This window comes from Silene latifolia, chromosome 4 (genome assembly GCF_048544455.1).
Source record: "Silene latifolia isolate original U9 population chromosome 4, ASM4854445v1, whole genome shotgun sequence".
NCBI classification, from domain to species: domain Eukaryota; kingdom Viridiplantae; phylum Streptophyta; class Magnoliopsida; order Caryophyllales; family Caryophyllaceae; genus Silene; species Silene latifolia.
Window position 1 is genome coordinate 110926058 of NC_133529.1, and position 12307 is coordinate 110938364.

Consider the following 12307-nt stretch of genomic DNA (forward strand, 5'->3'; position numbering starts at 1 on the left):
TTGAGCTTGCCACCAACCAAGCTCCATGTCATAGCTCCTTTAGCATTCCGCAACCATTTGAAATTTTTCAAATAAAATTTCTCTTTCTTCTTTTTGGCACTCTTAGCAATAGTGCCCTTAGCATCGTCACCTACAAAACAAACAACACCCATATCGTCCTCTAACGGATCCATTAGTAAGGAGCCAAGTTTAGTAGAGGCAAGAGAAGAGTCCACAGTGCTAAATAAATAACAAGACTCTTGTAACATTGGGCTTCTAATGGTGTTGTTTTTGCTAAAGGAGACCCGGTCATCACCCACTTCCAACGTCAACCTCCCATTTTTCACATCAATTAACGCACCCGCGGTGCGTAAAAATGGCCTACCCAATATAATTGGGGTTTGTAAGTCCTCGGCCATATCAAGTATGAGGAAGTCAACGGGTATGAAAAACTTGCCAACTTTGACGGGTACGTCTTCTAAGACACCTAAGGGTCGTTTTAAAGAACGGTCCGCCATTTGCAATGTCGTACTTGTGCATTTTAAAGCACCCATGTTAAGTTTTTCACAAAGGGAGTAGGGCATGACACTCACACTAGCACCTAGGTCGCAAAGGACCTTATCAATGGTATATGTGCCTATAGTGCAAGGAATAGAATAGCTACCGGGGTCCTTAAGTTTCGGGGGAGACTTATTTTGTAAGAGTGCACTACACTCTTCGGTGAAAGCTATGGTCTCAACCTCATTGAAGGATCGCTTCTTTGAGAGAATCTCCTTCATAAACTTTGCGTAGGAGGGGATTTGGGTAAGCAATTCCATAAATGGGACGGTCACTTGTAAATTTTTACACATTTCCATGAACTTACCAAACTTACCTTCTTCCTTGTGCTTTGCTAGGCGATGGGGAAATGGTATTTGAACAACTTCTTTTGGAGGAGCATCCTCCACATCTTTCTCATTCTCATTCTCTTTGGAAACACTCACCTTCTTTGAATCAGCATCACTCGCCTTAGCATTGGGATAGACTTCTTCAACAACCACCTTGTCACTTTTCTCGGGCATAGGAGACCCAACATCTTTGGCATCAAGCTTGCTCTTCTTCTTTAGCAGGGGCGGCTAAGGCCCAGTTCAGCCCTGAGCGCTCGAACAAGGCCTCCAAAATTTAGGCCCAAACTCGGTATCAATCCCTTTATAAAAAAAAAAAAAAAAAAAAAAAAACCTTAAAATTCTTTCCCCAAATTAGCGTTTCAGATTGGAACCTTAATATGATATCACGCAATCAGTCAATCACGCTCATTATTCTTTCCCGAAATTGGCGTTTAAGATTTCCAAAATCCAAACCCAAAAACCTAAGTAAACAATCAAACGTTCAAAAAATTCTAGCTATATATCTTTCAATCTCAAGCACAAATTCACAATCAACCTTAATCTCTCATTTTCCCTTTGAAATCAGATTAATCAATTACCAAGAATTTAGCTATTACTTTGTTTTGAGAAGAAATCAACCAAACTCATCAATTTGAACTCAAAAGGAGGATTCTGATAGGTAATTTTTCTTTTCAATTTGCTTTGTATCAATTATTAATTATTAAAATTCAGACTCATATCGAATTGTTGTTGTTGACGATTATGAGTTATGACGATTGACGAATAGTCGAATTCTCGAATACATCTGAGATGGGTCAGATTCTTAATCGATGATTCTGACCAAATTTTAGTATGATTATATATTTTGGTGAATTTGATTAATTTATTCATGTTGTATTTCAATGAAGGTTTGGCGATTGAATTTGCATCTTGGATGGAATTACATTCATACCGTGAAGACTAGCATTAATAAGGTTGCTCTATCAGGTTGTTTCCCTCCTTTTTACCAATTGTTAACATGCCACCGAGAATAAGAAAGTTTGATTGTGGGTCTGAAAAGCGTAAAAAAAGAAAACGTATAGAAGAGTTAACCCGATCCCAAACCGGAGCCCTTGATAAGTTTATTATAAAAGAGTCTAGTACTGCTGCTGAAAGTGCAATTGATAGTGAAAATATGGTTATTGTCGATGAAATTGTTGCAAATTGTGATCAAAAGGAGGTTTCTTGTGATGTGGTTCTAATTGCTGATAATGACAATGCTAATAATAATAATAAAGACGGTCATTACAACCAGAATAATGATAGTAATGTTAATGATGACGGTGTTTTTAATAATGACAACAACAATAATGAAAATAGAAACAATATGAATGACGATGTTAATGGAGAGGCGACCCTTGATGGTAAAAATGCTAATAATGTTAAGAATGTGTTAGATATTTTTGATCCAAGAAATTGGAATGCGCTTGACAATGATATGATCAGTATTTTAGCGGATAAAGGTCCCCGAAGAGACTTATCATTTGAAAGAGGCCCCAAGGATAGATGGTCTAGACAATTTTCTTCAACATGGTTCACTAGAATTTTGTCAAATGGAGAGAAATGTGATAGATATTGGCTTGTGTATTCAAAGGAACTTGATAAAATATTCTGTTTTTGCTGTAAAGTATTTAGGAAAGGGGCGGCTAGAGGTCAATTAGCTAATGAGGGTTTTTCGGATTGGTGTCACGTTAGTGCTAGACTCAAGGAGCACGAAAAGGGTGTTGAACATATTACTAATATGTCTATTTGGTATGATTTGCGTGAACGAGTTCAAAAGGATCAAACAATTGATAAAATTGCTAAAAAGAAAATGAAAAAAGAGAGAGATCATTGGAAAAAATTGTTGCAAAGAATTATATATGTTGTGGAATTTCTAGCAAAGCATAACTTGCCTTTCCGCGGCAAAAAAGAAAGATTGTATCAAAATAACAATGGTAATTGTTTAGGATTAATTGAAATGTTAACGAAGTTTGACCCTATTATTCAAGAGCATGTTAAGCGCGTAACCAATTCTGATATTCATTTTCATTATCTTGGTCATAATATTCAAAATGAGTTGATACTTCTTATTGCTTCTACGATCAAATCTGAAATTATTAAAAATGTGAAGCAAGCAAAATATTTTTCCATTATTCTTGTTGTACTCGATATTAGTCATCAAGAACAAATGTCATTGATTTTGAGATATGTTGATGTGTCTTCAAGTTCTATTTGTGTTCAAGAATCTTTTTTAGCATTTTTGAATGTAGATGATATACTTGGGCAAGGTCTTTTTAATGTTTTGTTAAATGAGTTGAAATCACTTGACCTTGATGTTGATAATGTGAGAGGACAAAGTTACGATAATGGGTCAAATATGAAAGGTAAACACCAAGGTGTACAAAGAAAGCTTTTAGATGTAAACTCTCGAGCTTTTTTTACTCCATGTGGTTCTCATAGTCTAAATTTAACATTATGTGATATTGCCAATAGTTGTGTTAAGGCAAAAGATTTTTTTGGAGTCATTCAACGAATATACACTATTTTTGCCAATTCAACAAAAAGATGGAAGATTTTGAAAGAAAATGTACCCGAACTTACTCTAAAACCATTGTCATCTACTCGTTGTGAGAGTCGTGTGGAAAGTGTAAGAGCTATAAGATTTCAAATTGAGGAGGTACGTGAAGCTTTACTTCAAGTAGGAGAAACTGATAATGATTCTAAGATAAGAAGTGAAGCTAAATCTTTAGCCAAAAATGAACTTGGTGATTTTGAGTTTTTGGTAGCACTAGTCATTTGGTATGAAATATTGTACAGAGTTAATTATGTTAGTAAAAACTTACAATCACATAATATGGTTCTTGATGTAGCCATTGAAGATATTAAAAAACTGGTTTTGTTTTTGAAGAATATAGAGAATTTGGATTTCCTGATGCTATAAATGTAGCAAAAAACATTGCAATTGAACTTAGTGTTGATCCCGTATTTCCAAAAAGGCGAGAAATTCGAAGGAAAAAACATTTTGATGAAAATCAAAATAGCTCGTCTGATGTTGTTCACCAAACTACCGAAGAATCATTTCGAGTAAATTATTTCTTATTTATTGTTGATCAAGCTATTGGTTCACTTAATAGAAGATTTGAGCAATATCAAGAGTTTCAAAATACTTTTGGATTTTTGTTCACTTCTACTCATTTGCAATCATTAGATAATGAGACCTTACATTCTAATTGTATTAATCTTCAAAAGGCTCTTACTAGTGGCAAACGATTTGATATTGATGGAAATGATCTTTATATGGAGTTAAAATTGCTCAAAGATATGTTGCCTGATCAAGATATGAGAGCCATTGATATCTTGTCGTTTTTGAAACGTAAATGTTATTTCCAAAATTCATTTATTGCGTATCGAATTTTGTTGACTATACCTGTGACAGTTGCATCTGCAGAGAGGAGTTTCTCAAAGTTGAAGTTGCTGAAATCTTATTTACGCTCTACGATGTTACAAGAATGACTTAACGGATTAGCATTGATAGCCATAGAGAAAGATTTGTTGAAGAAGATTGATTATGAAAGTTTGATCGACATTTTTGCTTCAAGAAAGGCTCGCAGGAGGATAATTTTCAAGTAGAAATGAGGAGTTTTTTGAACGATTGGATAATGTTATCAAATTTTACTTGTGTACTTTTATTCATTGAGCAAATAAAAATTGACAATTTGTTTCGATAAAGTTTCAACCTTATGTTTTAGGGCCTCATTTTTTTTTCCCGCACCGGACCTCTACTAGTTTTAAGACGCCCCTGTTCTTTAGCATCAATAACCGGTGAGGAAATGGCACACGATCTTTAACAATAGGCTCTTCACTAGCCTTCTTTTTATCATTTCCCCCAAGTTTGGCCTTTTTAACAACCACCTCATCATCCAAAGTCATGGATGGCCCATCATAGTTTGTGCCACTTTTCAAGGAAATAGAATTAACAGTTTCATGTGGTTGCTCACCTTGGGGAGGTAGTTGACCGTTCTTCCTTTGAGAATTAGAAGTGGCTAATTGAGCCACTTGTTGTTCCAACATCTTGACCGCGGCACTATGAGCTTGATCATTCTTTTGAATTTGAGCCAATAATTCCCTTTGCATTTGGACTATCATGCCCTCGAGCTTACCAACCCCTTGATTGTTTTGTTGTGAGTTTTGTGGTGGATTTTGTTGGTAATTGTTTTGTGGGGGCCTTTGTTGATTTTGATAACCCGGTGGAGGGATATACTTTTGTTATTGAGGGACATAGGCATTTTGTTGTGGTGAGGGTTGAGGGTTAAGCACATTGTTGCTAGTGTAAGACAAGTTCGGATGAAATTTTGAATTCGGGTTATAAATGTTGGAAAATGTACTCGGTGGATATGAACTTTGTCTTAGAGCTTGAAAAGTATTTACCTCTTCGATAGGAGCTCGGCAATAAGCGGCATAATGACCCGCTCCTCCACAACCGTCACAAACGATGATTTGACTTATTGAAGACATGGCATTGACTTGTTGAACGGAATCTCTAGCATCCCTTTCCGCCAATTGTTGTTGGAGCAAAGAAATTTGAGCTAGCAAAACGGAGTTGTTGGAGGATTCTTCTTTACCTTTGGATGGCACAACTCGAGAATTGACATATTGGGCATCATGGACCGCCATAGATTCGATCGTGGCATGAGCATGGTCGGTTTCAATTTGATCAAACCGCCCATTGTTGGCGGAATCAAGAATCCTTCGGGACTCAGCACAACATCCATTGTAGAATGTTATTGCTAGAAACGAATCATCTAGCCCATGATGTGGGCATTGTCTTTGAATCTCTTTGTACCTCTCCCAAGCCTCATATAAGCTCTCAAGAGCTTGTTGACGGAATCCGGTAATTTGGCTCCTCAAAGTTTGCGTTTTCTCCGGTGGAAAAAACTTTTGATAGAAGGCTAGAGCCAAAGTCTCCCAATTGGTGATTCCCATGGCGGTGCGGTCAAGGCTATTGATCCAAAGCTTGGCCTTATCCTTCAAAGAGAAAGGGAAAAGTATTTCTCTTATTTGGGCTTGAGTAACACCCGTTTGACGGATCATGGAGCAATAGTCACAAAAATTTTGCACATGCAAATTGGGATCCTCCAAAGGACTTCCTCCAAATTTCTTCCTCTCCACAAGGCTAATGAAAGCCGGCTTGATCTCGAATTCCGGCGAGGTGATTTGAGTAGTTGTGATACCGGCCGGAACCATGGCCACAGTGGGCTTTGAGTGATCGGAAAGTTTCACCATCTTTTTGGTAGTAGATGGTGATGGTGGTGGAGTTGATGAACAAGAAACCTCCTCCTCTTCAAGGGCTTCTATATCGTCTAAGTAAGACTTTCTAGCACTTTCAACTTGTACGGTAGAAGTGGCTTCTTTCACTTCCTTCCAAAAACGTCGTCTTCTCCTAAATGTTTTCTCGGGATCAGAATCCGGTGAAAGCAATTCTCCACTACGAGAGGACCTGGGCATAAGACAACAATTTCTAGAGAAGTGATAAGTAACGGTCTTAAGGAACAAGTGTTCCCGAAGACAAAGGAAAACAAGATAAAAATCGACAATTCAAAAAGCAATAAAACCGTTTCCCCAGCAACGGCGCCAAAATTTGATAGGCTTATCGCGTACCTATGCAAAGATAAATTCCCTAAACACAAATAGATGTAGTAATAGGGGTCGAACCTCAAGGAAACGGGAATTACGTTGTGAATTGCTATGGGTAGATTTTTATCAAGGTCGACTTCAATTTTAGTTTGGTTGGTTTGTTTGATGATTAATGAAAATTGTAATGTAAATTATATGATAAAAGAGAGTCTAAGGGGTTCGGGTCACACATGCAAGGGTAAATATACGATCATGATAAATTCGGTACTAATAACATTGTCAATTGCTTAGGCTTAGAGACACCCACCTTACGATATTAGTGTCAACCATAGACCGGGTCCTAGAGAAACTCTCGTCCATGACTAGGTCATCCTACTATGCATGCTTTGTCTAATTCAATTCCGTGCCTCTCGACTTATAGAACGAATGAACAAACTTAATCAATTGAATAAGGCCTTAAACAAAGATTAAACGTTATGGCACAAGCATGTGATAGAAGCAATTTAAACAACATTATTATTAACCTATTTTATCATGTTATATATTTGATTTATGCATGGCTTCCCTAGCCCTTAGACTAAGAGATTTAGCTACTCGTGTTAAGGTCTAAATTGTAAACTATATAAAGAGAAATGATAAACATGGTTGAGTGATTTATATGAACTAAATGTTTTAACATGTAAAAGAAATAGAACTAAAGTAATCTAAAAGGAGTGCTAAATTATAAACTAAATATAAACTAAATAGAAATGTAAACTGTAAATAGAAATACCTTAAAGAGATGAACTTGTATGGATGAACAAATAATAACCAAATGCTTGAATAAAAAATGCTTGAACAATAACTTGTAGAACAAAATGTTGAAGGATTGAACTAAGGAAAGCTTAACAACTTGTAAACTAAAATGAGAAAACTAATGAGGGAAATATAAAGCTTAAGGCTATTGTAAAGTGGAAATGAGACGCAAAATTGGATGCCTAAAGTCTTGGAATACCTCTCCTATTTATAGGAGAGGAGAGTGAAACGTAAATCATCAAGAGGCGTGCAACCCCGATCGGGGTCGTGTGTTTCCGGGTATTTTCTCTTAATTCCTCACTTAATTGCTTGAGGAATCCTAAGAGCGTGATTAATGACCCTTAATGCACCCGGGTAAATGCTCCATCTATCATCTTTAGAGCTCCCAAAAAGCATCCTAAGCATGTTGGAATCTTATGCTTTCCACCTTGACTTGGACTTGAACATTGGGCTTTGACTTTGATTGTTGGCAACATTTGCATTACACATATTAATCCATCAATTTCTCCATGCAAAACCCAATCCAATGCTCCATGCTTAGTCCAACACTTGGTCTTGATTAGCTTAGTGAACTTGGTGTATAAAATAATAGGAAAAAACCTCTAAATGCTTAGATTCCTACAAAACCGTAACAAACACAACAATACACCTAGAACACAAGATTAGCTCAAAAATATACTAATTAAAGTATGATGAACAATAGAAACCGAGCTAAAATGAGGGGTAAAAGTATGTAAATTATGCACTTATCAGGTTCGATGTTTGACATGTCAGAGGGCTAAGGGAGAGCAGCGATGACCACAAGGTAAGATTCAGTCTCTCGAGGTGCCTGAGTGGAAATAGGAGTCTATCTCTATGGATTTTATAGTGGGTTTGTCGAGGAGTCAACAGGGTAACAACATGATATGGGTAATAGTTGACCGTTTGACCAAGTCAGCTCACTCTGTGCCGATGAAAGATACTTGGACCAAGATACAGTTAGCTTTGGGATATAGAAAGCATGTGATTCATTTGCATGGGGTGCCTAAGGATATAGTGTCAGATAGAGATGTAATATTCATATCACAGTTTTGGAGAGAGTTGCAGGAGTTGATGGGAACTACTTTGAAGATGAGCACTGCTTTTCATCCTGCGACAGATGGACAGACAGAGAGAACTATCAATACTTTGGAGTATATGCTGCGAGCTCGTGTGATGGAGTTTGGTGGTAGCTGGGAGGATAGATTGGATCTGATTGAGTTTTCTTATAACAACAGCAATCACACGAGTATTGGGATGGCACCGTTTGAGGCTTTGTATGGGAGGAGGTGTAGGAGTCCAATTTTCTAGGATGATAGAGCCGAGGCAGTGGTTTTAGGACCACAGATGGTACAGGAGATGATAGAACAGGTTAAGCTGATCAGGCAAAAGATGAAAGCGGCCCAGGATCGACAAAAGAGTTATGCAGACTTACATCGTCGTGACATAAAGTTTTCAGGTTGGGGACAAGGATCTATTTAAAGTATCTGCTATGCGTGGGGTCATGAGGTTTGGTAAGAAAAGGAAGCTGAGCCAGAAGTTTATCGGAACATATGAGATTTTAGATCGCGTGGGTGAGGTTGCTTACTGGTTGGCTTTACCAGCGGCTTTGGATAGGGTGCACAATGTGCTTCATATGTCTCAGTTACGGAAGTATGTGAGCGATCCTTTACATGTGTTACAGGTGGAGAACATAGAGTTGGATGAGTCCTTGTCTTATCTTGAGGTCCCAAAACAGATTCTTGATCGCAATGTTCGGAAAAATAGGAATGGGGAACAGTGTTGCTTAAGGTTCTATGGTCTAACCATGAGGTTGAGGAAGCTACTTGGGAGGCGGAAGAGGCTATGAGGGAGCGGTATCCGGCTGTTTTTGATCAGGTATGTGTAGTTACGGGGACGTAATCATGTTTCTTTTAGGGGGTAGGAGATGGTCGCATAAGGTTTTAGTGCGGTTTTATGTTAGTTTTAGTACAGTTAGTAGTTGCTTTGAGTCAGTTTGAGTTTTGGTTGGAAGTTTTTGTTTTGAGTTTTTGGTTATGTTGTTGTGTCGGAGTTGAGATAGTATGTTTTGTTTTTGTGTATGGGTTGAACTTCGGGGACGAAGTTTTTTTTAAGGAGGGAAGACTGTAATACTATGGTTTTCTATGTCTACGGGTACTCTATCGAGTGGGGCTTACTCTGTCGAGTAAGTATGTTTTTATACGAAACAGTAGTCTGCCTGTTGGGTACTCGATCGAGTACGTGTCACACTCGATCGAGTAAGGGTCACTCGATCGAGTAAGTCACTTACTCGATCGAGTAAGTTGGTCTTACGGGTTATTTTAGTCGGGTTTTGTTAATAACGCGTGATTAGTATTTAAGGGTTCCGTCACCCTTTTTAATCAGTTTTACCTTTTCTAAAACCTTTCAAAGAGAAAAAGAAGTTACGTAGCTTTCATGCGCCGCGTTTTTAGCAAATCCTAAGGGCTAGGATCGTCGGATTATCGTGTTCTTTACACCGTTGAGTTCGTCGCGTTAAGGGTAAGATTCTTGTATAATTTTTATAATGTTTCGTTGAGTTTGTTTAAAACCCTAATTGGGTAGATTTAGGGGTTTTGGGAGTATTATGTTGATTAGGTGATAATTATAGGAATATGTGTTATAGGAGGAGGATTCGTAGAGGAACATTACTGAGTAGCTGCGTGTGACGGTCTTATGGTTGCTTATTCCAGGTAGGGTTTCCCTACTCGGTTATTATTTACATAGTATTGTTGATGGTTGATCATTATTGTTGATTTGTATCATATTGGAATTGGTAATTGGTAATTGGTAATTGGTAATTGGTAATTGGTAATTGGTAATTGGTAATTGGTAATTGGTAATTGGTAATTGGTAATTGGTAATTGGTAATTGGTAATTGGTAATTGGTAATTGGTAATTGGTAATTGGTAATTGTTGTTGTATAATGTGGTTGGTTGTGATTGGTTGTGTGTGGTTCGCGAGGTGCGCCCTCGGCTGAGTGGAGTCACTTGCGGGAGTGGCTTCACGCCCTTGATTTGCCCTCTGTGGAACCTGCCACAGAGGGGGTGTGCATATTTAGGAACATGGGTTATCGCTCGGATGAGATGAGTGGGGCTTAGGTGGGAATGACTGCGGTCCCCCACTGGCGGTGTGGAATACTTGTTGCGATGGTTATTCTGGCAGGACTACACACTTTAATGTGTAGTCAGGTATGTGGAGTTATAATAGAGATTGGATGATTGTTGTATTGTTTTATGTAAACAGTAACTGACCCCGGTTTAAATGTTTTGAAAACTGTGGTGATCCATTCGAGGATGGTGAGCAGTTATTGAGCAGGTATGAGAGGATGCGCATGGGATAGCTGGGTTGAGTTGCCACGAGATGTCTAGAAGTCTTCCGCTGTGTCTTAAACATTCTTTTACATTATTTGGATTAACATTTTTTGGGAAACAGTTGTATTTACTTTATCAGTTTTGGTTTTGGACTTGTAACACTTTAAACATATTTAATAAAGTATGTTTCTTTATTGTCTATTTGATATATATTGCCTCGGGTAACCGAGATGGTAGCATTCACATGCCTTAAGTGGTCCTGGTAAGGCACTTGGAGTATGGGGGTGTTACAGTTCGAGTAAGTGTTGTACTCGACCGAGTGTGTCTTGTTACTCGGTCGAGTCGGGTTAGTCTGTCGGAATTTTATATGGTCCTCTTTTATTTTATGTCATTTGTTATATGGGCTTTACCAATTCCTTCCCAGTCCTCCCAACTACTATATAAACCCAAAGATCCCAAAACCCTAGAACACCTCCCACAATTCTAATTCACACAAGAAAATCTGGAGAGAGAAAGGAGAGAAAACTCAAAATAGATTTGGGGATTTTGCATTCAGTGTCTTCTATTCCCACCATCTAAGATGTGACGGCTTTGTTAGGAATCGGGTTGATTGCTTATGATCAGAGTATTGCTAATAGGTATGGTTTCTTTACTTAGTTCTTGATAGTATAAATGATTATATATGTGGTTGTGGCATCATGTTTGTGATATTCCGTAATTGTGATATCATACTTGTGACACTCAATGGCTGTGAGATTGTATTTGTGGTACTTGGTGAGTTGGCATATTTGGCATATTGCATTGTGACATGGTGCTATGTATGCGTGTGTTCTTGTGAAGTGGTGGTGTGATGGTGTTAGTGAGGCAGTTGAGGGAGACTAACTTCATACCCGGGATCGCTCCTTGTGGCTCCCGCCTCAAGAAGGATGTGCACATTAAGGATATGGGTTTAGGGTTCGTGTTGCGATGCGAACATGCATGTCATGCTTCGGGTTGAAATCCGAGCACATGGTACTCCGTGTTGCGATGCGGGAACCTTCAGGCTACGGTCCGACTTTTGGTGGCGATGTTGCGATGTCGTTACCGAGTTATGGAGGAGGAGGAGGAGGACGTTGAAGTTTGATGTGTGATGTGTGTGTATGCCTTGTTCTTGTTATGTATTTATTTAGTAGTGATAATTTGTATTATTGAGACTGAACTTGATATTGTTTTCAAAACTGTAATGATCCCTATAATATTTCTGGTCATATTGGGGAGCAACTAGACTTGCGGGTATTAGATGATGATGATGATGATGATGATGATGATGATGATGATGATGATGATGATGATGATGATGATAATACGTGGAGCATGGGATGAGCCGTTGATATCAGTTGTAATAGATTTGACATAGATGTAATCATAAACTTCCGTTGTAATTTTGAGATCTTGAATAATGTAGAATTCATTTTGTATCAATAGCTAAATCATGGACTAGTGTTTCTTAATTGGAGTTTTGATGCACTATCCTGGAAAAGCGAGATGGTAGTATCCTTATTTACCTTGGCCGGGTAAATGGAGGTGTTACACATAAGGACGGAGAGTATCTAAGTCATTCAAATTAGTCTAATCTAGGTGTGCAACGTCACTATTTTTAGGTTTGGGTTTGATATTCTAAAC

The 12307-nt window shown here is 38.2% G+C and overlaps 1 protein-coding gene and 1 non-coding gene across 2 annotated transcripts; both read left to right on the forward strand.

Moving 5' to 3' along the window:
• Positions 1–1863: 1863 nt before the first annotated feature.
• LOC141651929 (uncharacterized) lies at positions 1864–4379 on the forward strand. Its single transcript, XM_074459619.1, has 2 exons — positions 1864–3631; positions 3775–4379. The coding sequence occupies exons 1-2, from the start codon at positions 1864–1866 to the stop codon at positions 4377–4379; spliced, it is 2373 nt and encodes a 790-aa protein (XP_074315720.1).
• A 1291-nt stretch (positions 4380–5670) lies between these two features.
• On the forward strand, positions 5671–5777 carry LOC141654415 (small nucleolar RNA R71). The gene has a single exon (XR_012547976.1). It is a non-coding gene; the product is annotated as a small nucleolar RNA R71 (small nucleolar RNA).
• The last annotated feature ends 6530 nt before the right edge of the window (positions 5778–12307 follow it).